Source organism: Ceratotherium simum, chromosome 2 (assembly GCF_057802395.1).
Source record: "Ceratotherium simum simum isolate JZ-2026a chromosome 2, ASM5780239v1, whole genome shotgun sequence".
NCBI classification, from domain to species: domain Eukaryota; kingdom Metazoa; phylum Chordata; class Mammalia; order Perissodactyla; family Rhinocerotidae; genus Ceratotherium; species Ceratotherium simum.
Window position 1 is genome coordinate 26,743,332 of NC_141901.1, and position 26,387 is coordinate 26,769,718.

The 26,387-nt window shown below is 46.3% G+C and overlaps 2 protein-coding genes across 5 annotated transcripts in view; one reads left to right on the forward strand and one right to left on the reverse strand.

The window, feature by feature from the left end:
• Window positions 1–26,387, forward strand: part of C2H1orf74 (chromosome 2 C1orf74 homolog) — a 116,444-nt gene that overhangs the window by 3,879 nt on the left and 86,178 nt on the right. For 2 of the 3 annotated variants that reach the window (XM_004424862.3, XM_087439620.1), the window contains exon 2: window positions 1–4,891. In XM_004424862.3, coding sequence (XP_004424919.2) covers window positions 78–887 — 810 coding nt within the window. In that variant the 5' untranslated portion in view covers window positions 1–77 and the 3' untranslated portion in view covers window positions 888–4,891. Of the gene's footprint in view, window positions 4,892–26,387 lie in introns of those variants that run through there. The other variant, XM_087439637.1, reaches the window with a different exon arrangement.
• Window positions 1,371–25,796, reverse strand: TRAF3IP3 (TRAF3 interacting protein 3). 2 transcript variants are annotated; one of them, XM_004424861.3, is made up of 16 exons: window positions 25,713–25,796; window positions 21,086–21,489; window positions 19,041–19,188; window positions 18,829–18,892; window positions 18,542–18,566; window positions 18,226–18,255; window positions 18,037–18,132; window positions 10,670–10,741; window positions 8,297–8,437; window positions 8,035–8,172; window positions 6,452–6,587; window positions 5,797–5,859; window positions 4,364–4,423; window positions 3,128–3,264; window positions 2,248–2,361; window positions 1,371–1,636 (listed from the first exon to the last, which is right to left on the reverse strand). In XM_004424861.3, the coding sequence occupies exons 2-16, from the start codon at window positions 21,428–21,430 to the stop codon at window positions 1,544–1,546; spliced, it is 1,662 nt and encodes a 553-aa protein (XP_004424918.1). In that variant the 5' UTR covers window positions 21,431–21,489; window positions 25,713–25,796; the 3' UTR covers window positions 1,371–1,543. The 2 variants fall into 2 exon arrangements, with proteins under 2 accessions (XP_004424918.1, XP_087295716.1); XM_087439590.1 differs by lacking the exon at window positions 25,713–25,796 and adding an exon at window positions 25,224–25,302.

The following is a 26,387-nucleotide window of genomic DNA, read 5'->3' on the forward strand; positions in this document are numbered from 1 at the left end:
ACTCTTCCTCAATTGTCTGGAGCTCAGAGATGCGGCCCAGGGGAGGGAGCTGTGGCTAGTTAAGGAGGCCATGCTTGATGTTTCTTCCACGTCCCATGTCAGCACTAAGTCCTCAGCTGCTGGTGGCAGCTGCTCAGCAGACCCTGGGTATGGGAAAGAGACGGAGCCCACCCCGAGCTGCCTGCCTTCATCTAGCCGGAGAGGTGCTTGCTGTGGTCCGGGGACTGAAGCCAGCTCTGCTCTATGATTGCAACTGTGCAGGGGCATCAGAGCTCCAGAACTATCTGGAGGAGCTGCAGGGCCTGGGCTTCCTGACCCAGGGACTTCACATCCTGGAGATTGGAGGAAACAGCCTAATTGTAAGTCTTGAGCATGTATGTCAGCACTTGGAGCAGGTGTTGCTTGGTTCCATAGCCTTTGTGGATGTTTCCAGCTCCCAGCCTCATCCTTCTGTCTGCTCCCTGGACCAGCTTCAAGACTTGAAGGCCCTCACGGCTGAGATTATCACGCATTTGCAGGGGCTGCAGAGGGACCTATCCCTGGCAGTCTCCTGTAGCAGCCTTGGTTCCTCAGACTGGAATCTCTGTACTGTGTTTGGGATCCTCCTGGGCTATCCTGTCCCCTATACCTTTCATCTGAACCAGGGAGATGACAACTGCTTAGCCCTGACCCCACTACGGGTGTTCACTGCCCAGATCTCGTGGCTGCTTGGTCAACCCCCAGTCTTGCTCTATTCCTTTAGTGTCCCAGACAGCTTGTTCCCAGCCCTGAGGGACATTCTAAACACTTGGGAGAAGGACCTCAGAACTCGATGTAGGACTCAGAATGACTTTGCTGACCTCAGCATTTCCTCTGAGATAGTCACACTGCCGGCTGTGGCCCTCTGACTTGAACTCTTCTCCCATGTAGAAGGTGCTCACTAAATGATCAGCTCTAGGTCAGGGACGGTAAATAGGAATCATCTCAAGTGTCAATTCCCAGCGTCTTGAGAACACTAGAGAAGAATGCTGTAATCCCTTGGCCACATCTGCCGTGGGCATGGGAATAGGTGGTGGTGGTGGTAGCATTGGTAGTACATATTTGCCATTTCTATACTAGGGAGTCCTCTTGACTTAGCTGAGATGTCTATTTATTTTTCACTGGATGGGAGTTAGAAGGAAGGAGGTTGTGGAGAAGAAGGGTGGTAGAGGACAAGTAGTATACTCTTGTACGGTAGCATTGTAAATATACCTGCCCTGTGTGGGTAGTGTCTGCCAGAAAGTAGAAGGACTGGGCTTTACTGCGTGTTTATATACCTCCAACTGAATTGGACTAGGGAGAGTGGACCAGTGTGATGTCGTTCAGAAATAAACAGAGTTCCAAGGAACAGAGACTGTCAGGTGAGGTTTATTTGTTTATTTTACAGTAGATTAAAAAAATAATAGCAAAGTCAGAAATCTCAGTTGAGTTGGGAAAATTCACACTTTCAAGTACCCAAACTTTATGGGTTTTCTATTGATTTTCTTGCTTCTGATTTTCACCCAAGACAGGTGTCACAAGTTATTTAGATCAGCTGGCTGTCCTTGTTGACCAGGAGCACTGCCAGTGCTATAGCAATCATCATCAGCAGCATGGGGAGCCATTGGCCACATTGCCTCTGTGAGGAGGGAGAGGGAGAAAAGAGAAAGAGGCCGTGGTTGGTTGGAGAAGATATAGGCAAAAATAATCTTCCTTCTTCCCGTTCTAGCCCAGTGGAAAACCTTGGGTTGTGGAGGAGAAAAAGCGTTTTACGTAACTGTCTCTCACTTTGTCACCTCCCTTGGGATAAAACCACTTTACCAGTGGTCACTGGCCCAGGGAACCACAACGAGCAGGGGGCCAGATGCTTAAATACTGATATGAATAATTAAGGGTAGAAAATAACTCAGCAAAATTACATTATTCTCTGTTCATATTCCTCAGTACTTGTGCTCTCCTCTCTCTGTCCTTGCCAATATGCTCATAATAGGCTAAAAGAACACCATTTCATACTTTAGCTAATAGTCATTTTTTCCCCTCAGGCTCAAGAGTTCTGTGAAAATTAGGCTTGGATGCATGAGCCAGTGTTTCTTTCCATGGTTGCTATACTGTCGGTATAGTATAAACCAAGCTGAATGGGACAGCCTGGCCAGATGTTGGTTTGGGCTGATAAATTTTATCTGCAAGATTCGGTTAAAGGAGGAATTGTCCCACCATCCTCTAGGGCTACAGGAGGATAGACCCTCTTACTCTGCGAGGCGGCTGCTGTCTCTGGTTCAGCTCTTCTCGACAGTGCTGCAGCTTACGCAGGCAGGAGAGGTACTCGTCACTGAGGTTGTCTAACTCTGAATGCAGTTCTCTGCACTGAGGGGGAGAATACCACCAAGGTCATCACCACCAGTTCTGTCTGGGACAGAGCCCAGGGAGGGGAGAAGGCCCTGTGTCATGAAGCCCTTCATTCGTTTGGAATTTTTACCACCATCCTCCCTTCCCAGCCTTTCTCAGAGATTTCAATTTGCTTTTCATCTGTCTCACCTAGTTTGTCCAGAATGTGTTCATTTAAATGATTGATTATAATGCATATATTATATGTTATACATGTAAGTGCTTTCATGTGACAGTGTATGTGCAAGTGCTTTGTAAATGGGGACGCAAAAAATGAAGTTCTTTTAGCACAAAAGACCTGGAAGTGATCTTAATACAAGTCTCTTTCTCAGGAGCTAATTGCGTGCAGATACTTCTGGGGATATGTATGTTTGTAAGTATGTAGACAGGGAGAGTCTTGTTATTTAAAAGGTGCTATTGTTATTTAAAAGGCTTAAAAGTTTTAAGATACTCAGTGTAGGACAAAGTTTGAGGAGTTAATATGTTTATTGAATGTGTTTGATTTTAGATTGACTTTCCAAAAGGTAACTATTTAATAAAACCTTGAAATAGGGGTTGGTATAAATAAGGAAGGGAAAAGATTGACAAGTTAACCCGAAAGCAGAGACATTTTATACGGGCACAGGAATACCTGTGGGTATCCAATCACAATGTAAATGTGGAAATCCCTGCTCTCTGGCTGCCTCCCAGCAGTTTCCCTGCCACTGTGGGATGAGCCCCTCGCTATCTGAGGTCACCGTCTCACCTCCTTTTCCTTGGCCTGGAGCTGCAAAGTCTTCTTTTGCAGCTGGTCTCTGAAATCCCAGTCTTTCTCCTTCCCTGTGCCCTCAGGCTCCACTTCTTTACAGGAGGGCTTTGGACTCCACACAGGCAAAGCCTGATCTAAAAAAGCAGCCAGATTCTCAGTGATAGTGACGCCCACACCTCTGAGGAAGGGCCCTGTCACTGAGAAACCCTAGGAATGAGGAAAAGGGAGGGGAAGGAACAAGAGAGGGCCTGTCCCTGGCTAGACTGCATGGAGTGGAATTCTCAACTTGTAAAGAACTCCCATTGGAACCCTGCTCAGCCTGGACAGAGAGCTGGAATTTGAGCCCCTTGAGGGCAATGTTGGCATCTTACTTTTCTGTGTATCCCTAGTCCTGTCTAATGTCAGATACTTCTAGAAAATATTTATCCAATTTCTTTGGCTGTATGTCACATCCTTTCTAGTTAGTCTGGTAGGTTTGTTAGATGCTTCAATATAACCCTTTTTCTCTTCTGTCCTCATTTCAAAGTCATGCGAATGGCAGTCATATCCTAGAATTCAGCTTTATGTGGTTAAAGATGTTTCTCAGCCACCTGGTAGTCTTAGCCTTGGTGAAGAGAGCACTGGACTAGGAGTCAGAAATTCTGGATTGTTGTCTTAGCTGTGTCTGTAATTTGTATGACCATAGACCTTCATTTTCTTATCCATACTTATGTGGGCGTAATAACTTCTGCCTTATATTTTACCCAGTGATTGTGATGAGAAAACAAAAGGCCATGTGTGGTGGATAAGTGAGGAGCTTTTGCCCCCTTCAGATGCATGATGAATTCTTAGGAACCTAAGGCAGCAGATACTGGAGGGCTAAGAGTGAGGTGACTGTTGCATGCAACGTGGTTTAGACTTGGGGAGTTGGGTGTGATTTGGAAAGTCAAGTGTAAAAATTGACATGAAATCCTGAGTTCAAAATCAATTTATTGAAATGTTCAACACAGACATATGTTTTCAGAGGGAGTAGAAATCCTTTTCACAGTTTATATACCTCTCAGAATAGGAGGCTAGCTAGTTCAAGTGTTCTCAGAGCCAATGATCAGTCCTTTGAAAGCTCTCCTAGATCCCTAACCTAACAGAGTCCCAGAACTGGATGGGACTCCAAGAGGTTATGTAGTCCATCCCCCTGCCTCTAGGCAGGCAAGAAAAGAGCACTACCTTAGAATTTGTGGAAGTAAATTTGCTGACCTTTCTTTGTTAAGAGTTTCTCCTGTTCTTGAAGCTGTAAGGATTGATTCTGAAGCAGACCTGTTGGAAAACACAAGGAACTTGTCTGTGCTGCATATTTACTGCAAAGAGTGTCTTTTCAGAACTTAGCTTAGAACCTTAATTATTAAAGATATTCCCATCTGTTATTGGTTGAATTGTGTCCCCTCAAATTCATGTGTTAAAGTCCTAATTCCCAGCACCTCAGAATGTGACCTTGTTTGGAGAGAGGTTCTTTACAAAGGTAATCAAGTTAAAATAGGACATTGGGGTGGGCCCTAGTCTAATATGACTGGCATCCTTATAAGAAGGGGAAATTTGGACACAGATTCATAGGTGGAAGACGTGAAGAGGCATAGGGAGAAGACGGCCATCTACAAGCCCAGGAGAGAGACCTGGAACAGATCCTTCCCTCAGAGCCCTCAGAAGCAAGCAACCCTGCCAACTACCTTGATTTTGAACTTCCAGCTTCCAGAACTGTGAGAAAATAAATTTCTGCTTTTTAAGTCACCCAGTTTGTGGTACTTTGTTATCAATATACCATCCTTGTGTCTCTTCCTACCATGTCTTTACCTTTGTCTCTGCTTAAATGTTACCTTAGAAGACTTTCCTAGATGACCCTGTATAAAATAGCAACTATTTTCTCTTTAAACTGGTTTATTTTTCTCCATAGCAGTTATTACTACCTAACATATTTATTTATTCATAGAAACTCCATACCCTACTGTGGAGCTTACTTAGAATGTCAGCTTCATTATGGAAGGAACTTTGTCAGTTCTGTTCATTACTGTATCCTCAGAGCATGAGTCTAGAGTGCTGGGCACTTGGTAGGGGCTCAATAAACATGTGTTGAATAAATGAAGGCACGACTGTGAAGTGATTTCTCGCCCATTCAGCTTCTACTCTGTAGGCTAAGGTGGTGGGCAACCAGCAGAGCTATTAATTGAATCAGGTTCTCTAGCTTTTCAGAAATTGCCTACTTTTCTTCTGAAAAGTCCCTTTTCATCTTTGGCCCCTGTATGGCCCCATATGTAGTGTTAGCTTATTTTCTGAACCCTTCCTAGTGACAGAGGTCTATGTGACATATTTATGTACATAATGTTGGAATATATAGAATAAGAACTGCCTTAGGAAACCCAACACTTTGAAATCTGCAATTCTGGGGGAAATGCAGGTGGTTGTCACTGGTATGGAAGGAGAAAAGTAGAAAAGAAAAAAAAAGAACAGAGGCTAATCTATAACTTGTGAAGAGCTATGTAAATGACCTTACTTCCCAAGAGGGTCTGAAAATGCTCAGAGGAAATGCCCAAGACTGGGCCCCCAAACCCTACTCAGGATGCCTTTTGTGAGGCAGGAGCCCCAGGAACACCAAAAAGCCACCTGTGCTACTTTCAGAATCTGGAAAAGGAACTTACTCTGCAACTGCTGTACTTTGGTCACCAGGGTGAGTTTCTCCTCCTCTGACCTCTTTAGTTGATCTGAAAATGAAATAATGCAAACCAAAAACTGAAGAACCAACCTAAGACTTAATGAACTCGACACCTGAGGATGGAAATCAGTAATAGGTGCTGTCTTGTCCATGGCCTCTGGTAGGTGTCAGTGGAAGTTGCTCTGCTACTTCCCCGTTCTGAAGAGGTAAACCAGAACCCAAGTGCCTTGGATTTCATGTGTGTCAACAACGTCCGGTTGAATTAAGGGTTGTATATGCACACAATTTTGTTCTCTCTCAGCTGACAGAGGCTGTGGCTGGGAAACCTTCACTATGCTTTGTATTTCAACTGACCTTTCCTTTTCAAATTAAGAATGCAGCCTTGACACCCGTGACTGATGTGGGAGCAGCTGTGATCTGGCCCAAAAGGATGGGCTGGAAAAGAGAGCTGATATTACAAGATCCTCGCATGCATCGAAATTAATTTTCAGTCTTGGATGATTAAGACAGCCCCGCCTTTCCCTTGAGGTAAAATGAAATCAGAAAGCAAAGCAAGCAAGCAGTGAAAGCCTGAAGCCTTTCTCCACCCAGCTTCCTTTCTCTGGGCTCACTCAGCCAGAGGCCTCCATGGAGAGGGGTACCTTGTAGGTGTTGGGTATCTGAGCTGCACAAATCTCTGTCCACCTGCAGGTGTTCAATCTTGGCCTGCAGTTCTTGGTGCTCGTTCTCCAACAGTCGCAGAGCCTGGTTCATCTGTAAGTCTCTGCTGTCTGCTCCCTGTAATGAGGAGGAGGGGCCGACACAGAAGCAGGTCAGCGCTAGGGTGGAGGTTGGGGCGGTTCCCACGGAAGAGGAAAACTGTAGAGCTTTAGAGGTAGAAGGAGGATTAGGGAAATAGAAAAATAGGGAATTTTTTTTTTTTTTTTTAAATTCTTCCTTTTTCTCTATTCCTCACACTTGTAACAAACAATGCTTTAGATTTTTGATATTCACAAGGGACTCATTTGGGTAAATCCCCAAATTAAGGAATACCAAGTCATCACTTTTCTAGATGTCTTCACTTTGTCTTCTCATTCTAACACTATCAACCTTTTTTTTTTGGTAGGGTCATTTTTCACAAAGAATTAAGATTAAAAAGAAAACAACTTTCATAAAAGTTGCCTTGTAGGTGATGGGCGGAAGAAAACAACAGAGGTTGAGATGTGGATGCAATGCAGTGGGCAGTTAGGTTCATCCTTTGATAAGACTCACATACCCTGTCTCTTTTGTGTGTGTGAGGAAGATTAGCCCTGAGCTAACATCTGTGCCCATCTTCCTCTACTTTTTATGGGACGCTGCCACATCATGGCTTGACAAGTGGTACATCGGTCCACAGCTGGGATCCAAACCTGTGAACCCCGGACCGCCGAAGTGGAGCATGCAAACCTAACCACTATGCCACCGGGCCAGCCCCTCACATACCCTGTCTCTTATCAAATGGGCTTTTCAGATCCCTGCTTCGGTAAAATTATAAAGATAAACTTTTGAGGTGGGTTCTCAAAATTCCAAACCAAGTAAGTAAAATCTATGAAAAATAATAGCTGATATTTATTAAGGGTTTATATGTGCCAGTGAGTGCACTAAGTGCTTTGCATGGATTACCTCATGTAATCCTAACAACAATCCTATGATATCGGCACTGATATCCTTATTTTAGAGATGAGGAAACTGAGGCTTAGGAGGTTAACTTCTCCAAGGTAACATAGATTGGAAATGATGGAACCTTTGAGAATGCCAAGGGTCTTACTGCCGTTGCTTAAAAAACACTGGCAAGATGTGTTAGTTAATACTCAACCTGTAAGAAAATTAGTGACATTTGTTCTGTGCCAGTAGTTGGCACTTCTGTACGGGGTGATCTACTGGGATGGGGTGTCGAGGGTTGGGGTAGAATAGTAGGCTGATGAACATTCTAGCCCAGCCCTTTGCATTTGGATGGTGACATTCCAGTGAACTTAGTTCATTTTCATGAGCAGTGCAGACTTCCTTGGTAAACTCAAACTTAGATTTCAGAGCCAAAACAGTGAGTCTGGTACAAAGTGGGCAGTGAGTGAGGAACTGGAAGCCAGATGCTCTTAGCTGCCTTTGGGGCCCCCACCCAGCAGTAGCTTCTCTCATCACTGCTGTCATCGCCCCCTCTCATAACCCTGCCTGCTCTGCCCACCTCTCTACCCCCGGGACCTGGTACCTGCAGTTTGGACTGAAGCACATGGAGTTGGCTCTCCAGCTCTCTGTGCTGGGTCCCCAGCGTCTTCCAGTCCTCCTTCAGAGCTTCGTACTGACTCCTCCACTCTTCACACTTCTGCTCAGCCAGAGCCAGGGACCGCTGAGAGAGATCAGAGGAGAGGGTGGTGTCATGGGGGTTCCACAGGAGTTGTGCAGCTGGCTCCCTTATTGCCCAGAGCCGTCCCGGAATCGCCAGCCCCAAGGATTCTGCACCCTCCCCACACCTGTGTGTTCTGCAGTTGCTGCTCTGCGCTCATTTTCTCCTCCAGCACTTTCTGCAGTGACTCCTTGGCCTTCTGCTCGTAGCTGTTTTTCTGGTCTTCCATCTCCAATAGCACCTTTTTCATTCCCCAAGGGGAGTATTTCTGTAAATTTGATGCAATTCAACAAATAAACATTCAGCTTCTTTGTGCCAAAACCGGAGCTGGGATACAGAAATGAAAAGAATTTGGTCTTTGCCCCCAGGGCAGAGATAGCCAATAATCTGGTCGACCTTCTTCCAGGCTAGAGGTGGGCAGGGAGAGTCCCTCAGGTGATGTGAGAGGTGAGTGGGGATAATAAACTGCCCTGGGCATGCTAGGTGTTGTCCCCTAGGCCTTCTGCAGGCACTTGAAATACAATATTTCCAAAGGGAAATCATCTTTCTAAATCTGCTCCTTTCTCCTGGGTTTCCTAACTCAGTGACCAGCATCATCACCCACCCGGTCTCCCAAACCCTCAACCAGGGAGTCATCTTTGATTTCTCTCTCACTTTCTTCCAGTAATCCGTTGGTCATCGAGTTTTGTCAAGTCAACCTCCTTAACAGCTCACACCTGTCTCCTCTGTGTCCCTACTGCCACCTCCTAGTTCAGACTAATCATACGATTATATGGATCAATGCAGCGGTTTCTCTGTCTTCAAGCCTTGCAGCTAGAGGGTTCTTTCTAAAATGTAAATCTGATCATGTCACTCCCTGCTTAAATCTCTCAGTGGATGCTCAGTGTCCTAAGGATCAGGTCCAAACTCCTTGGCATGGCTCCTGCTTATAAGCCCAGACTTTCCTTCCATGCTACGTCTACCCAAGCTGAACTGCTTGCAGATTCCCTAAGCACTGTGTTTTTTGGCCTCTGCCTTTGTCCACATAGCTGCTTCTTCCCAGAGCATCTTTACTCACCCTTTTCACCTGGTTAACTTCTACTCATGCTCAAGATTCAGCCCAGAATCATGTGAGTTCTGATAAATCTTGACCAACCACCCCATCCCCCAACTCGTTATGGATTAGGTAGCTTTTCTTAGTGTTCACATAGTATCCCCTGCATGTTTCTCTTTCCAATCTATTGACTCATCTGTCTCCCTTACAGGATTGTAAACTCCTTTGGGACAGAGAGCATTTTTTTAAAAAAAATTATCTTTGTAGCCTCAGGGATCTGAGCAATCGCCATTAAACTGAATTAATGTTTTTGAATTAATACATTTGCATTTTTAGAATTCTTTCTGCCTTCAGGATCAAGAAAAAGACATGAGCAGCTTTGCAAATTCACTGGGGGTCTTGCCCTCCCCATGCCTTTCATCTTTATGCCCTATGATTTTGGGGAAGGCAGGAAGCTTTTGCTGTCAGTTCTGGATTACCCACTGGGTAAGCAGTAGTCTAGATAATGCAAATTTAAGGATCAATATGAAATAATTTCCATTTAGCTTTGGAATCATCTGAAAATTTGCGTTTAAATGTGAGTGGGTCTTATGTTCTTGGAATATTCATTAGAAACCAGATACAGGAGATATTGGTTGAGGTCATACATGGGTACGTCGCAGTTTTTGGACTTAACCATGTTGGTCACCGTCCAGCTTTATCCCCGTTAAAAATGAGTAGACTGACGTTCTGGATTATATCTTGGTCTCTTATGAGCTTAGTTGGCATTATTTAGTTCGTAAGAGTCTGACAAAGCAGGTCATAACTGAAAAAATAAAAGCTGTGGATCAGCAAACCTGTAGACTATATAAACTCTGTTCCCCTGCAAGACCCCAACGATGCCAGGTCCATCTTATCTCCCTAACTTCAAATGGGAGCAGTCTGCCTGCTTCACCTCCTCTTATTTCACAATTCACCACCTGTCAGAAATCCATCACTTCTTAAATGTGAAAGCTGATTTCTTTGTATCTTTTGTAGAGATCGTTGCTGGATAAAAGTTGCCCATGGAATGAAAATCATATTGCAAGACTTTATAATAATATCCAACTCATTTGTTCAAGGATTGGACCTGTGAAGTTCTGTCTGGGTGGTGTGAATCTTTACCAAGCTCCAGGTGTGCCCAAGGTTCCCCTGGAGCTGGCAAAGTGCTTGGTGCTGGGGTTCCTTCCAAGGGTGTGAAGGGAAGGACACCAGGAGTAAAGGGAGAGGAGGATGGAGATAGTGTTATGGTGAAGTGAGGACCAAAGTGAAAATGGCAAAACCAGAACTGGGTGAGTAGGAATGGGTGCATTAATCTATCAGGTGGCATTTCTAGGGAGTAGGATTGAGGTTCAAGCATTCTTTAATTTAGTGATTTTTAGATTATTTTAATTATAAGTTACTTTAATTCTAGATTCCTGGGCTGGAAGTGGCCTCCAGAATGCTTACCTGGGTACAGGTGTACAGCTGGTTTTCTAAGGATCTCAGTTTGCCCTTCAATTTGTCTTCATTGAGCTGGCCCTGGAGCAAATGGGATGAGTTAATGAGCTGGGATCAAAATATATCATGCAAAGAGTTTTATTCTGTATTCCCAGCTTATTGCCTAGAAAATGGTCTGTGCTCAAACAATGTTTGTGGAACTGAACTCTTTCAGGAAATAGGGAGGAGGAAAGATGACAAAGGATGTTTGGGTAGAAGAGGATCTTCTTTCTCTGCAATAGGCGGCATCCCATATAGAAGAGCTACAACTCTACAACTATGATACATGACTATCTACTGGGGCTTTGGGGAGAAAAAGGAAAAAAGAGGAAGACTGGCAACAGATGTTAGTGCAGGGCCAATCTTCCTCAAAAAAAAAAAATGTTATTTTAAAAAAAAAAAAAGAGGGGCCGGCCCCGTGGCTTAGCGGTTAAGTGCGCGTGCTCCGCTGCTGGCGGCCCGGGTTCGGATCCGGGCGCACACCGACGCACCGCTTCTCTGGCCATGCTGAGGCCACGTCCCACATACAGCAACTAGAAGGATGTGCAGCTATGACATACGACTATCTACTGGGGCTTTAGGGGGGGAAATAAAAAATTAAAAAAAAAAAGAGACTAGGACATCTGGATACAGAGAAGATGGGCACCTACCAAGGAGAGAGGCCTCAGAAGAAACCACCCCTGTCAACACCTTGATCTCAGACTTCTAGCCTCCAGAACTGTGAGAAAATAAATTCCGGTTGGTTAAGCCACCCAGTCTGTGGTATTTTGTTATAGCATCCTTAGCAATCTAATACACTCCCCTTCCTGCCAGACACACACACACAGATACACACACAGGACTCAAGATGAGAAATTCTGTAAGAAAGCAAGAAATGGAGGAGAGATATTAAGGCAGTGTGTGTGTGTGTGTGTGTGTGTGTGTGTGTGGACTTCCCAGAAAACCATATTCTATTTATTCATAAGCTGGGTCTGTCTAATGGCATTTTGGACGTTCCAAGAGGGATGCTCATCTCAAGGGTGCGGGTGGAGAAAGGCAGGCAGGAAGGGCCTTATCTCTTTCTCATTTTTCCAGTATTTCAGCTGAATAGGTAGCTAACAACTTCCTTGATGCTTGGTTCTTCCCTCCGCCTGTAGACTTCTCCCTTTTTCTCAGGGAGGGGTTTTGTTCTTCCAGCCCTGAGTTTGATTTAAGGTTGTATGTTTGAGGGGGTGGAGGAGAGGGGAGGGTACCATGGATGAGAGCTAGTTTCCTGGAGAAAAGGCCGTGGATCTCTTTAGTAGTAACGGTTTTCATATCCTTTCTCTGGCTTTTTCTAACCAGGCTCTAGGGGACACTTGTGAGGTCTAGAAATTACATTTTTCCTCAGGCCTGGGATGCCACGGCCCCTCTCAGTCAGGCGGCTTGGATGTTTTCAACCTCCATGAGGTTTCCGGTCTGTAATGGCCTGGGGGCAGAGGAGGGGACTCTGTTTCGAGGTCTGTCTCCCACCATGAGTTTAGGGCACCTGGGGGAGGCAGGAAGTGGTATCTCACAGCTCCTGTTTTGATCTTGTTTGGCTGATTCTGCTAACCGTGGGAGCCAGGGGGCGCCCCCAGCGTTTCTGCTTCCTGTATTACTCAGCTGGGCCTTGCAAAAGCAAAAGGCTTTGCCAGAAATAATTTTTCAAAGTGCCTCCTGCTATTAATGTTTTTCATAATGCCTCATGTGAGAGCTGAGAGTCAGGGATTTGGCATCTACAATAACCGCAGGGATTTGGGACAGATAAAGGAGATGGACAAAGACTTCCATTGTTCTGGGCTTTGGAGTAACTGGTCAAAGGGCTGCATTCCCTTGAGTGGGCTGTTTGTTGTCAATCCACAGGTCCTGAAATCAACTCCCTCCGCACCCCCACCTCCTGGTTCAGATTTCTTTCCGATTCTTTGCGTTTTTCCTTTGCCTAAACTCTTACTATGCAGAATGCAATCAAATCCACTGAGTTTAAGGTTTATCTTGCTATAGTTTGGGAAGAAAACAGACAAGTCCAAGGCAATATTCTTATATTTTCTCCAGTCTCCTACCCTTTTTTGGGTAGCTCCTCTCTCCTTCCTTAGTATGGTTTTAATCCAATATTTTGCCTCTTCCAGCTTCTTGTATTTTAGCTGCACCCCAGATTACTTTTCCATTCATGCTGCAGTAGAAGACAATGCAGGATAGCCCCTGCAGTGGGGTTGAAGGACCACCCAAGTCTGGGGCTTGAAAAAAATCTCTTGTCCACGGCTGTGCCTTCCTAGACTACCCAAGGCAGGCAGGAAAGTTGGAGCCAAATTGTTGCAAATGGGGCATGTAGTTTCCTGGTCTGAGCCCCAGCGCTCCCCACATGAAGCCAGTGGTAGAGTATCGGGAAAGAAGCACTTTTTACAGGCCTATTGTGGACTTTTTTGGGAAGTTGCTCCCCGGGAACCCAGGGTTCAGAGAGCACAGTACCCCCGGTTGGAAAAGAGAGCAAGCGGGAGGCCATACACACCTGGTGCTGCTCTGAGGGCTTCAGCTCCTGCTTCTGCTTGGCTTTCCCCTGCCTCTGATGTGTTCTCCAGAAACACCACCACCTCACCGCAGAAGCACCAGCCCACAGCTCATCTCTCTGCTCTAGCAGAGGCTGCTTAGGGCTTGCAGCCAATCCCCCGCTGTGCTGTCATCTCAAGATCTCATTTCCACTTAGCAGAGCTTAAAACCCAAGTGTGCCCGGCTCCTGTTTTGTATTGCTTGATGTTGAGAGCTCGATTTCTCAACTGCCTGAGTTGTTTCCGCTCTGAAGGTTAGACTCAGCTCAAGCATCTCAGCAGTGCCCCCAAGCCTGTCACATCCAAAAGGCCTAGAGTCAGCTTGGAGGTACAGGCAATGGAGGGGGCTGATCCTTGGGGTTCTAACAGAGTTTGCGGTGAGCTCCTCTGCGTGCGAAGTTAGAGATTCAAATCATGGAGGCCAAATGGAAAAAATAAAGGCCTGAACTGGGCTAAATGTGAGTCCCCGTTCTGGCCATGTTCTTCCAATTACTTTTCCCAAACACCACAGACTGGGGCTGTCCTTTCATTGAAGTTGAGGCTTCCATGGGAGGGATAGAGGGTTGCACTGTCTTGTTTTGGGGGAAGCAAGAGCTCTTAACTGAAAAATCTGAGACTATTTTTTTTTTCTTTTTCTTTTTGTGAGGAAGATGAGCCCTGAGCTAACACCCATGCCAATCCTCCTCTTTTTGCTGAGGAAGACTGGCCATGGGCTAACATCTGTGCCCATCTTCCTCCACTTTATATGGGACTCCACCACAGCATGGCCTGACAAGCGGTGCATCGGTGCGAGCCGGGGATCTGAACCCGGGGCGCCAGCAGCGGAGGGCGCGCACTTAACTTCTAAGCCACGGGCCCGGCCCCTGAGACTATTTTTCTTAAAAACAGGAAGCTGGGGGGTTGGTGGGGAAGAGGAAGAAAAGAAGGGTGAGTATTGGGAGGGGTGGGAATAAGGGAGAGAAAGCCACAGCCAGAGGAAGTTCTGCTCGCCTGCTGGAGTACGGAGGGAAACTTGCCCCTCAGAGTCTGCCTTGGAAATGTCTCTTAATATATCCTTCCCATTCCCGCCAAGTGTGCTCTAATTCAGACTCTGATAGTGTCTTGCCTGGGACATTATGAGAGTTTTCACCATCCCACACCCACCCCCAGCTGGGGTCCTCATTGTTGTCGGAGGACCTTTTAAATCAGAGATCTCATCATTCACTTTCAATTCAATTCCACAGCTATTGATTGAGCTGCTTCTGAGGATAGGCCAGACACTGTAGGACTTTAAACCCAAATAAAGCACAGTTCCATTGTTACCCTGCTTACTGCCCACAGCAGTGTTTGTCAGACTGGGGGTCACATGCCTTCTCATGGATCTGAGATATACGTTTTTCATTTAAAAGCGAGTCCATACACTATTTAAGTTTGAGATACCCTGTTCAACAGAAAAAGTTGAAGCACCACAATTTAGAGACTTGTCTGAGGCCCCCTCTGGTCTTGTCTTTGGTACTACTCTGATATGATCCTTTCATTGCAGCCACACTCTGCTACACCAATGCTTTGTTACACCTTGGCCTGTAATCATTCTGATTCCTTTACCTTAAACATTCTTTTCAATTCTGCTTTTTTTCCCCCATCATCCTTCCTCTTTCTGTACTGGTAAACTCCTATTCATCCCTCAGGAGCCAGCTAAAGTCATCCCTGTCCTTTGGAGCCTACCCTAGTCCACTTAAGGCAGAATAGTTGCTTCATTCTCTTTTCCTTGTGTCACTTTGTAGACACTGCTGTTATAGTTTTCTCACACTGTATTGGAGTTATTTATTACATGTCTCCTTCTTCCTGGCTGATATGTAAGCTCCTCAAGAGCAAGGGCCTTACTTCTTTTTGTCCCTGTAGCACAGGGCCCAGCACATAGTTGGAACTTATCAGATGTCTGTTGAATAAACAAGTGAGACGATCTCAGTTTAGTTCAGCACCGGAACCACCTGCCACCCACAGCTGTCTGTCCCAGGCTCCTACTCTGCCAATGAAAACGACGTCCTTAACAATTAGGAGCCCTGAACGTAGACACCTAAACCTGGGTCTAATGACAGATGTGAGGAGGGAGGGCCGAGCTTAGGAAGTCTTTTTTACATCACTGCAACTTCGTTTTGTTCCACACCCTCCCATTCTATCTCTCTGTCGAAGCACAAGCCATCTATGCAGCAGGGTTAGATGCTCGTGGAGGCCCATGAAGTTGTGTATTCTCTCTTTGCACCTGGTGCTTTATGCTCTGGTGGCACCAAACTGCTTGTAGCTCCCTGGACGTACTAGTCCAGGGGTTTCAATGTGGGGTCCAAGGACCCCTGGGCATCCCTGAGACCCTCTCAAGGGATCTGTAAGGTCTTCCCTTTTCCAACTACATATCTGTATGAGGCCAGATTTTCCTCATATGCTTCAACCAAAACAATGTATTGTAACATATTGAATGCAAAAGCAAATATGAGAATCTAGTTGTCTTCTGTTCAGCCAGACATTAAAGAGGTTTTCAAAAGGGTAAAACAATGCCATTCCTCTCACTATTTTTTGAAAAATATACTTATTTTCATAAAAATATGTAATTTAGGTTCACATGGAATGGATTTACTATCGTTATTTTAAAATGAATATGTATTTGAAGATCCCTGTTTTAATTTCTAATCTGTAAATTCTAATATGTTAAATACAAAAAGTTATTTGGGGTTTTCAATCATTTTTTTTGAGTTTAAAGGGATCCTGAGATGAAGAAGTTGGAGACCCATTGCACTAGACTGTATCATGCCTCTGGGTCTTTGTGCTTATCCGCTGCCTAGACTACAGTTTCTGCTTCCACATTGTCTTGACATGAGTGCAGCCATGTTTGGCCATTCCATTAACCTACAGCCACCAGCACACAAAAAAATATAAAGCTGCTTTCTGAGTGGTGGGAACTGGCCCTTCTCCCACGGAGATAGCTGCAATTTGTAAAAATTTCAGGGTCCTTTGGACGTCACAGCCTGGGGCAGAGGGGCCATCTGTGCCGGGCTGGGATGATAAGCAGGGGAAACAATGCACGTGCACAACTGCTGGGCTGGGATGATAGCCAGGAGGCTCAGTGCACGTATGCCACTGATAACCATTTGTGCATGCGAACATTGAATGCTTGCTCTGTAAACTCTGTAACTGTTTACTCCAGAAACTACTGATGCTATATAAACTGCTGGAAACCGAGGCCTGGTGAGAGTCTCATCTGTGGGGGGGATGCCCGGCCCAGGACCTCTGACGATCGGTTCCCGCCCAGCCGTGTCAGTTGAAGGGACTCTCTCCGGTAGTGGGGCGTGGATGTTGTGAGTAACCCATCTAATGTGTTCTCTTTTCGGTCAACCGGGTGTTTCTCTTTCCGGTTGATTTGTGTCATTTCCGTTCAGTCGATGTGGATGTTTTCCCTTTCCAGTTGAGCTGATGTTTTTCCCTCTCATTATATGATCTATTCGAATCTGCTGCTATCTCAGTTGATGTGGATGTCTTCCCTTTCCAGTCGAGCTGATGTTTTTCCCTCTTAATATTTGACCTATTTGGATCTGTTTGCGGACTGTAGCCTTTACTCTCCTCTGTATAATAAAATATACCTTCAGGGGCTGGCGTGGTGGCGCAAGCGGTTAAGTGCATGTGCTCCGCTGCGGCGGCCCGGGGTTTGCCAGTTCAGATCCTGGGCGTGCACCGACGTACCGCTTGGCAAGCCATGCTGTGGTGGCATCCCATATAAGGTGGAGGAGGATGGGCACGGATGTTAGCCCAGGGCCAGTCTTCCTCAGCAAAAAGAGGAGGATTGGCAGATGTTAGCACAGGGCTGATCTCCTCACAAAAAAAACGAAAAACAAAAAGCAAAACAAAACAAAAATATATACCTTTAGTCCATTTGTTTGGAGTGGAAAGTTTCTTTTACGTTTCTGATTGAATCCTCAAACCTCTCATAACACACATTTGCCTGGAAAATACTTATATAACTATAAATATTTCTCTGGCTCTCTTCTTCTCTGGAGTCATTCATTCTTTTCTGTACTCTACTCTATCCTGAAAACATTTCTTTTATTTCTCACATCTCTGCATTGTTTAGACATCTCTCTCCCTGACAATACCATAAACTCTCTAAAAGCAGGAACCCTGTCTAATTAATCTCATTATTTCCAGTGCTCAGTACAGAGAAGAGGATCTATGAATATTTGTGGAATGAATGGACTAAAATCAGGAGGTCTTAATTTTAGTTCCAGTTCTGCCTCTAACTAGCAGTGTGACTTTGGGCAAGTTGGTGGACCTCTCTGACACTCAGTTTCCTTATCAGCAAAATGAGAGAATTAGACTAGATGATCTCTAAGGTCCCTTACCACTCTGACATTCATGACTGGGCTGAGTAGTAGGTGCTTGCTGGTTTGGAGTTAATATTGGTGTGAATCCCATACAAAAATAGTTGACATTTCCATAGTCGGTAATATTAACTGTATTGGGATCTTCTTTCTTTCCTTCCAACAAATTAAAAATGGGAATTCTTGCCCCTTTTGGTTCTGGGTCTTCCCTGGATTTGTAGCAGCATGGCGCTCAGTTGACCCTGGATTTAGCTGAGCCCTCCCATATATTTACTGTGTTTTACTGTTTGACCTGTAGATCTTAGCACCATCCCCCACCTCCTGCTCTTCCTATCTTACTCTTCAGTAGTGAGGAAACCTCTTCTCTTGCTAGAATGGTATGGAAAGAAGAATGAGATGGGCACACATAGAAGCCTGTGAGTTTTGTTCAAAGATTTCATTCCCTTACCTTCCAAGAGCTATCAGAAGCCCGAATCAGGGTAGACAGTAGGTCTTGAAGAATCACCATTTTCTGTTTTAGAACCAGCTCTCTTTGTAGGGCCTCCTGGGGGGCAAAATGCAAAAGGGTAAGATTAACATGGAGGAGGAGGGAGTAGATGGATGGAGGAGCTGAGGGGACAGTTCACGTGTTACTTACTTTGAGGTACTCAGAAAGCTGGATGATTTCCTAGAGAGAAAGAAAAAGGGCATTCCAGAAGACTCTAGGTCCTCTGAAGTCCTGGGACATGAGCCGGAGCCAGAGTTTGCTTGTGTTGAGTAAACCTTCTGCCTTGGCTGAGGCAGAGTCCCTCCAGGCCCCCATGTCTATGGTCAATGCCCCCTTGCCATCCAGGGAGATGGTGTCCCTCCATCCCAAACTCCGTCCTGAGTTTACCATGGAATTCCAGATGTCAGAGCTTGGAGGAGCTCAGATACCATCTGATTCAACCCCTTCAAGATGAGGATTTTCTTACCTTATCTAGAACTGCAACTCCATAACTGGGAGGAGAAGAAATAAAAACAAAAATGCAATTGATGAAAAAACCAAGCAAGTCAGGAGGCAGTGGGTTATTCCTTCTCTGATCTCTTCTGAAGAGTCAAAAGGGTGGGAAAGGTCTTTCTCTTTCTTAATTAAGGTGGACATTGAAATTCATTGTGTTCCCTCTCCAGATTCTGGATGAGGGTATTCAAGTAAAAACTTAGAAGAGAGGAATGGATGGGATGTGAGGGAGTTGGGGTCAGGAACATGAAAGGTACTCACTTAGTTTGTTGACTGGCATCATTCTTAATTGTTGGCTGGGCTTCTTCTGCCTTTGTCTGAGTGCCTGAGATGGAGGATGAGGTGATTCAGAGCCCACGGGGAGGAGGTGGGGAAGGTGCGGAGGGACAGGAACTCTCCACTGTCAGTTAGCGGGGCCTGCCATGGCAGGATTCTCTGTAGGCCCCAGTGAGTGAGGGAGGCTCTGCTCTTACCACGGTGGTGTTTGGGTGGCTTCTTGATAGGAGAGTCCTGTGGTGGAAGGCCCTCAGCCTGAGAGGGGAGGTGGTCAGCCAGATCCCTCCGGACACCTGAGGGAGGATGATGCTGGGTTGGAAAGACCTCAGAGCTGGTCCTTGCCACCTGGAAAGAAGTAGAGGATGCTGAAAGCCTAGAGCCTCTTAGAAAAAGATTCTCCAGCTGACTGCGGAAAGATGAACCAATGATCAAGTTTTAGGTGCAGAAAACCAAAGTAACCCATTCAAGCCTTCAAAGCTATAAGGTTATCCCTGCTCCTGCCCTCCGTTGTCCTGGCTGGTGGGAATGGTCCTCTTCAGGCCTGGCAAACGGGGAGCTGGTCTTGTCTCTAATTACTCCTGCTATAATCCCTGTTCTACCTTGTTTGGTCTTGGCCACTTGCATAGCCAGCATGGTGATGTGGATAGAGAGCTGGTGTGAGTGGGGAGTGAGGGGGTCTGGGATCAAAGCCTGCCTTTTCTAGGTCTCGGTCTCCTGTCTGTGTAATGAGTTGGAGTAGACAATCACTGAGGTCCCTTCCATATTCTAGAGAGGGCTTTCTTCCTCTTAGTAACAGCTGGACTATCGCTGAGGTTTGTGTGAAGGGAAGGTAAAGTAGGGAGTTGTAGGGAGAGGTGCAGTAGTGGTTGTCACAATTTAGTCTGCTCTTTTTATATTTTCTTCTTACTCAAAAATCCTATGTTTGTAACATAACACTAAAAGGCTAGGAAGTATCCAAACATGTGGACTAACTCAGTCTCAACAGATAACTGATAGGCTCAGGGGGAGTTCTTTAGTTAATTGTGTTTTCTGTTCTTTTTCTCCTTAATTATTTTTTCAACAAAAAGCATTCAGAAACCTTGCCTTAGAAGGTACACAGTCGGTTTTATTTTACAATTGGGCTCAAGGATGATTTTTCTGAACAGTACTTCCTAATGTGGATACCAGATCCACTAGTTAAGAAGCCTTGACCAAGCACTGACTCTGGGTAGAGTTCAATGCCAGGCACTTCCAGGGAATACAGCAAACCCATCCCTGCTGTCAACATTCTCACAACATGGATACGAAGACACAGATGGTTTGGCGGCTGCGGTCATTACGACATGCCCTGATTTTTGCCAATACTCCTCCTTCCCAGGCCAGACTAATGGGCCCTCTAAGAATTACACAATCTTAGAGGATTTATAACCTCATAAGGACCACAGAGAGCAGAGGTGGTCTGGAGAAGCCAGCGAAGGCTTGCTGGACCTTCGCTGAGTGATGAGGCCTTAGCTGAGTGAATTTAATAGAATTGGAATGGCCCAAGAGAAAGAGAGAAGGTAGGTTGGTGCAACAGCCTCACAGAAGAATAAAGGAGAGAAATGTGTGTGTGTGTGTATGTTTCGCGAGAGGGCATAAAGATGATCGGCCTGTATACCTGGCATACAATAAGCATTCAGTTAATATTTGTTGAATGATGGATCAATAAATGCTATAGAAGATATATAGATTGCCTAAATTTGAACTGATACCAGGAATTAACTATGGAATTTTTTTTTTTTTAATTTTTTGGTGAGGAGGATCGGCTCTGAGCTAACATCTGCCAATCCTCCTCTTTTTGCTGAGGAAGACTGGCCCTGGGCTAACATCCGTGCCCATCTTCCTCCACTTTATATGGGACGCCGCCACAGCATGGCTCGCCAAGTGGTGCGTCGGTGCACGCACGGGATCCAAACTTGCGAACCCTGGGCTGCCGCACTGGAGCGCGCGCACTTAACCACTTGCGCCACTGGGCCGGCCCCTGGAATTGTTTTCAAAATTATTTTTTTCTCTCCTAAAAGGCAAGTGCAAAACAAAAAATGGCTAAACAAACAGACAAAAAATACAACAAAAATCTCTGAATAAGTGTCTAAGAAAGAGCTTAATATGGCTGAGGAAGAAGCGACTTCATTTAAATCACTTTTTAGTGACTTTGAGCCCACCCATCCCTCTTGGTATCCCCTCACCACACACACAGAGCAGTGTGTCCCTCGACATGGCCCACCTGCTGTCTGGGGGAGGAGATCCTTTTGGCCCAAGACAAGGGCTCCTTGGGGTCAGTTGCCTGGCCTGTCCTCCTCGAGGGACCGTGCTCCCTGGCCTGGGAGCTCCGTGCCTTGCCTTCCTCCTCCACCTCCAGGTTCCTTCTCCTGAAGAACTGCTGGTGTCGTGCTCTCTGGAGCTGTTCTCTCTGCTGGGTCCTCAGCGCCTTCCCCACCTGGCGGCAAGTGGTCACGTTGGGGCGGCGGCGGCGGCCTTCACGGGTCTCCTGCCAGCGCTCACACTTGGCCTCGTAGCTCTCAGCCCAGCGGGCCAAGCCAGGAGAAGGCCTGGGGTTCGGGCTGATCATGATGACCTCCTGAGCACCTGTTGTGCTTGGCGTCCAGCTCTTCGAATAGCTGCCCGGGTCTGCCAAATGCCAAGAGGGAGGAGAAGGGGAGGGGTCAGGAGATGGGCAGAAAAATGATGATCTCCCTGGACCAGGGGGCAGAAATAGCACAGCGTCCCACACATGTGGGTTGAAAACTGGGGAGGTGATGGTATCAAACTGGGAGTCAGGACTTCTGGGTCCAGTCTCTACACTAATTTTTGCTTTTCTCTGGCCTGTGTCTCCCCCTCTGCTAAGTGGAAAGATCTTCTTGGCTGCCACTTCTTCCCTGACTGAACATCTCACCCTGCTTCCAAGTCAGAGGAAGATGAGAAATAATTGATAAAAATCATCATGAGCTTGTAACCTTTTGGATGGCGGGGATGTGTTCATTTTCGAGGGACTTCTAGAGAACCAGTTAATTGACTCCCTGTTCCCCAATCTAAACGGAAAGCCAGCATCTTCACTGCTCTCTTGGCCCAAGTTGTTGCTAAAATAGGTGAATGACTCTTTTCAAGGCCTGGAGGGATGACCAGACCCCCCAAGGGGTGGCCAGTCCTCTGACTCGCACTCACTGCTTTCTCCTTAGCCCTTAGCAGCTAGCTTGTGAACCTGGTCCTGGGCATGGTTTAGGATGGAAATCTCACCCTAATTCCTCCAATTGTAAAGTGCTGATGTTGGCCTATTGGCACCCCACTTCTGGCCCAGGACCGGCTTCTGACTCTCAGGAGCAGATCAACTCAAATCAGTATTGGCAAAGCACCTGCCGCATGCCCAGTGCTGGCTGAACCCATTTCAGAGCTTCCAGCTCAATAACTCTCCAAGCTGAGGGTTCCATTTTTTGGAATCACTCCCCGGTCAGGGCTAAGTGTGGTGCCAAGTCTGCTTTCCTTAGCCCAGACACAAAGTGTACATCGAAACCAGCAACCACATGGATGATACCTCAATAAGCTTATTACAAACAAAAGTGAAACAAAAACAAAAAACAAACAAAAAGTAACCAAAAGTCCTCAGTGAACCAGACTTGGTGTAGAGGCCACACTTGTCGTCCCTTTACATGGCCTTACCTGCTACTCACATAACCCCTAAATTCTAATTCCTTCTTCCTTCTCTGTGCCCTTCTCTCTCCTAGTCTCCCTCACCTATGTTCTGCAAATCTGTTTCTTCTCCTACAGCCCTCTGGTAGCTTGGCTGAGTTGGGGCTGGACTTGGCTGAGCTGGATCCTGAGCACTGGAAATTCTGTGCCCTGCCTCCACGGACTACTGGAATCAGCCCAGTGACTCATGAAGGAAAAGGGACTCCCCCTAACAGCTGTTGTTTCTCTTCTGTGTCCCACAACCTCACTACCCACCACCCTGGAAACCTTAGTTCCTGGGTAGGTCAGAGAAGGGTATCTCAGCTTCACCAACCAGCAGGCATTTGCCAGCTCTAGCCCCTTGGGTTTATTTATAGGCCAACAGACTCAACAGGTAGCAGCCTCTCTGCCCCTTCACTGGAACTTCACTGTCCATCCTGGCTCAGTCTGGAGTTCTCTGCAGGGTTCTTGCTCTCTCTCTGATCATACCACAGATTCCCCAGGCTCATGGGTGGGGCAGTCTCACTCCCTGAGAGGGGTCTTACATGGTCAAGCCCTGCACACGCTCAACTGACTCTCGAGGCTTGGAGGGGCAGACTCTGGTTTTGGGCAGTGCTGACCCAAGCAGAACTGTGAGGTTGTCAATGCTTGTCCTCTCATCCCATCCCTGGGTGGCTCTCCCCTTTCTTTAGGCTTTTCTCCTCACTCTGACTCTGTAGGGGTCCCCTATCTTCCCACCTGTCACTTTCTTTTTTTTTTTTTTTTACAAATTGAGAAGCAGTTATTAAATATACAAAAAGTAATATCAGCCATATAAGGCATAAGCAAATCATTAAGAACACTTTGAATTGACATTTAACAAAAGAGGCAACGAAAATCATCAACAAGATTATTTTAAAGTTCAAGCTAACATAAAATCAATCAAATTCAAATTACAACAGCAAAGGCATTAATTACTTTCTCCAAAATTGGCAAAGATAATTAAAATTATCATATTGTATGCTGGTTAGGTTAGAGTGAGTTAGATACTCAAAATTGTTGAAGTTGAGGTTTCATTTTGGTGTATCTTTTCTGGAAATAATTTGGCAATTATTGCCAATTGTACATATATCTTTGTACCTAAAAATCACAGCAGACTCCTGGGATCTCTGGCCTTACAGATACCTCAGCACCTTAGTTAGGACTCCGATGACTTCTCGCTCTGCCGAGGACATGTCCACATTACCTGTCTGAGAAGTATTCATCTTTATCTGTCTGACTTATCTCACTTATCACAATGCTGCCACTTTCTTTCTTTAAAACCTTAGAAAAGGATCTGAGAGGCCCATCCATATTAAGTTATAAATGACTGGATGGAGGAGACTCAGGATTAAGTGCTGGCGAACTCAATGTCCAGAATCTACCCTTGCGGCATCCAAGCCATAGCTCCTGGCTCTTCTGCCGTAGATGGGCAAGGAGGGGGAGCCCTGGCTCTTGACTCAGACTATGTGGATACATGTCCTGGCTCTGTCATCTACTCCCTATGTGCTTTTAAACAAGCTATTAAACATCTCTAAGCCTCTGTCTCCTCATTTATAAAATGGGAACCTACCTCATAAGGTTATGAGGATTAAAGAGAAAATGCACGTCAAGCGTCTGGCACATAGCACACATAGCATCTGGCACATAGCACACAATAAGTGTTAGCTTTCTATAATAATAATAAACATAAGCTATGATTATTATTATCCCTGTCCTGCTGATCTTGGATATTGAAGATTCAGTGCTATAAGACAAAGGTCCCAAGCTAACCTTGCACTTCTAGGACCAAGAATGCCTCATCCTCTAACTCGCCCACCCCCTTTCTCTTTGAAGGGGTACTGTTTACTGTACGGAGGGGATGCTGGCCCCGGGTTGAAATCATATTTACTGCTGTGGTTCATCTGACCTCTGGGTTTGGGCTACATGGAGAAAAGACTTCTCTGTGGTCTGGACAAAACCACTATCTTCATTAGTCCCGGGAGAAAGGCGAAGAAGAGATGGGAGTGAAAAATTGGTGTCCAGCCTGCCTACATGCCACCATTAAAATGTGGGACGCTAAGTCCCCTCTCTGTTTGGCTCGAGGTAATCTGCAGGCTTTGTAGAGGAGGCAGATCCTCTGATTATGGAGAATCCTCCTGCCTTCCTGCCGTGAAGAAGAAAGGGTTGTGGGGGAGGAGATGGAGCCTGAGATAAGTTCTCTGCGGGCTCTCGACCAGGCTGTCTATACTAGTCCACTGAAACATATGGCTGTCCTGCTTTGCTTCCTGAGAGGCAGATGTTGGGACTTATTACCCAAGTGGGGAATTGGAGTAGAAATGGCTCCTTAGAAAAGAGAGCCTTCTCAGACCCTTAGACCCTCACACCTGGTGGGATTTGTTGTGGCACAGCCGAGCGGAATCACACCCAGCTTTCCGGGATGTCTTGACTGTTCTGATTTGCTTAAACACAAGAAGCCATGTGGGACGGCTGACTGATGGGGATGGGCCATAGAAGAAAAAGGAACTGGCCCCTGTGTAGTTCAAAGAAAGGTCACTGGGCCACTGCCCAGGCTTTCTGGCATCTGTGGGGTGCCTCTTGGCGTCGTGACAGAGCCCAGTTGGAGCTCCGGGAAGAGGTAGTACTGGCTGGGGGAAGCTCTCCTCACTGCCGCAGGGAGAGATCAGAGCACTGCCCTTCACCTGACAGTGGTTTGTTGCTGCCTTTCCAAGTCTCTGTTCCTACTTCCTGGCTGTGTTTGCAATGAATGGCTTCCTGCATGGGTCTGGGCTTCCTAGTCCAGAGCTCTCAGTGTGAGCTGAGGAGAGAGGGACCTGGAAAGGCAGCTTCATGTTATGGGGGTCCCTGGTTTGAGGGGAACTATGAGAGATCATTGAATTTATGCCCCTCTCGCTGGGTAGCCTGAACTCTAAGTCATTTGACTCACCTGTAATCTAATCCAATAGATGGAACCGAGAGTGATGGAAGCTGTACCCTTGCGCCGTGGCTAGTGCCCCTGGAAACCAACACAGGAGGCTTCTTTGGTTACCCAACCCCCAGCACTCTTAAACTACGCCATTCACCCCTGTGTCTCCCTCTTCAGCCCGGGGAAGCTTGGATGACAGAGTCTTCTGCCCCACCCCAGAATTAGAGCTCCCAAACCTGGATGCAAAAGCATCCTCCTCAGTTACCTTGGGTCCCAGGCTCCAACCCAAGCAGCTCAGGAAAGCATTCCAGCTCCTGGGCAGATCTTGGCTCTGGTTTCAGATGGGGCAAGACAGCAGCTGTGTAAAGTACAAGCTCTCAATCCATGGCTCTGGGCCCCCTTAGCATTTCCCTTCTTGGTACTGTCTTTTTTTTTTTTCGCACAGCAGCCTTGCTGAAACCGGAAACAGACAAAGCCACAGTGCTTGCTCACCCCAGTTCCTCTCTCTTGCTCTCTGGCACAGTCTGAGGGGGCCCCTGAACCCTTGAGGCCTCCAGCGCTGGGCTCAGGAGCTCCTCCCATCATTGGGCACCCCAGCCACCCTTCTTCTTGTTATTGGGTTGGTCTTAGCTCGCGGACAGTTTCCAGTCAAGATTCCTTTCCAGGAGCGGACAAGGGTGGGCCTCTGGATCAGATTCAAACCTTGCAGTTTCTATGAGGGGAAAAAATGCATTTTTGACCTTGAAGAGATGTTCCCTGTGTAGCTTTTCTTGTGTGTCAGGTAGTTCCCTGTGTAAGGATTTTCCTTTTGTTGCCTCTTCCCAATCCTGGTATTGTAAAAAGTTTCTACTCTTCTAAAGTACCTGGTGTCTTTTTCAGAATTCTGGAATGAGGCCAGTTCTGAATTTGCTCCTTTCTGGAGCAATGAGGAGGGGGTGAA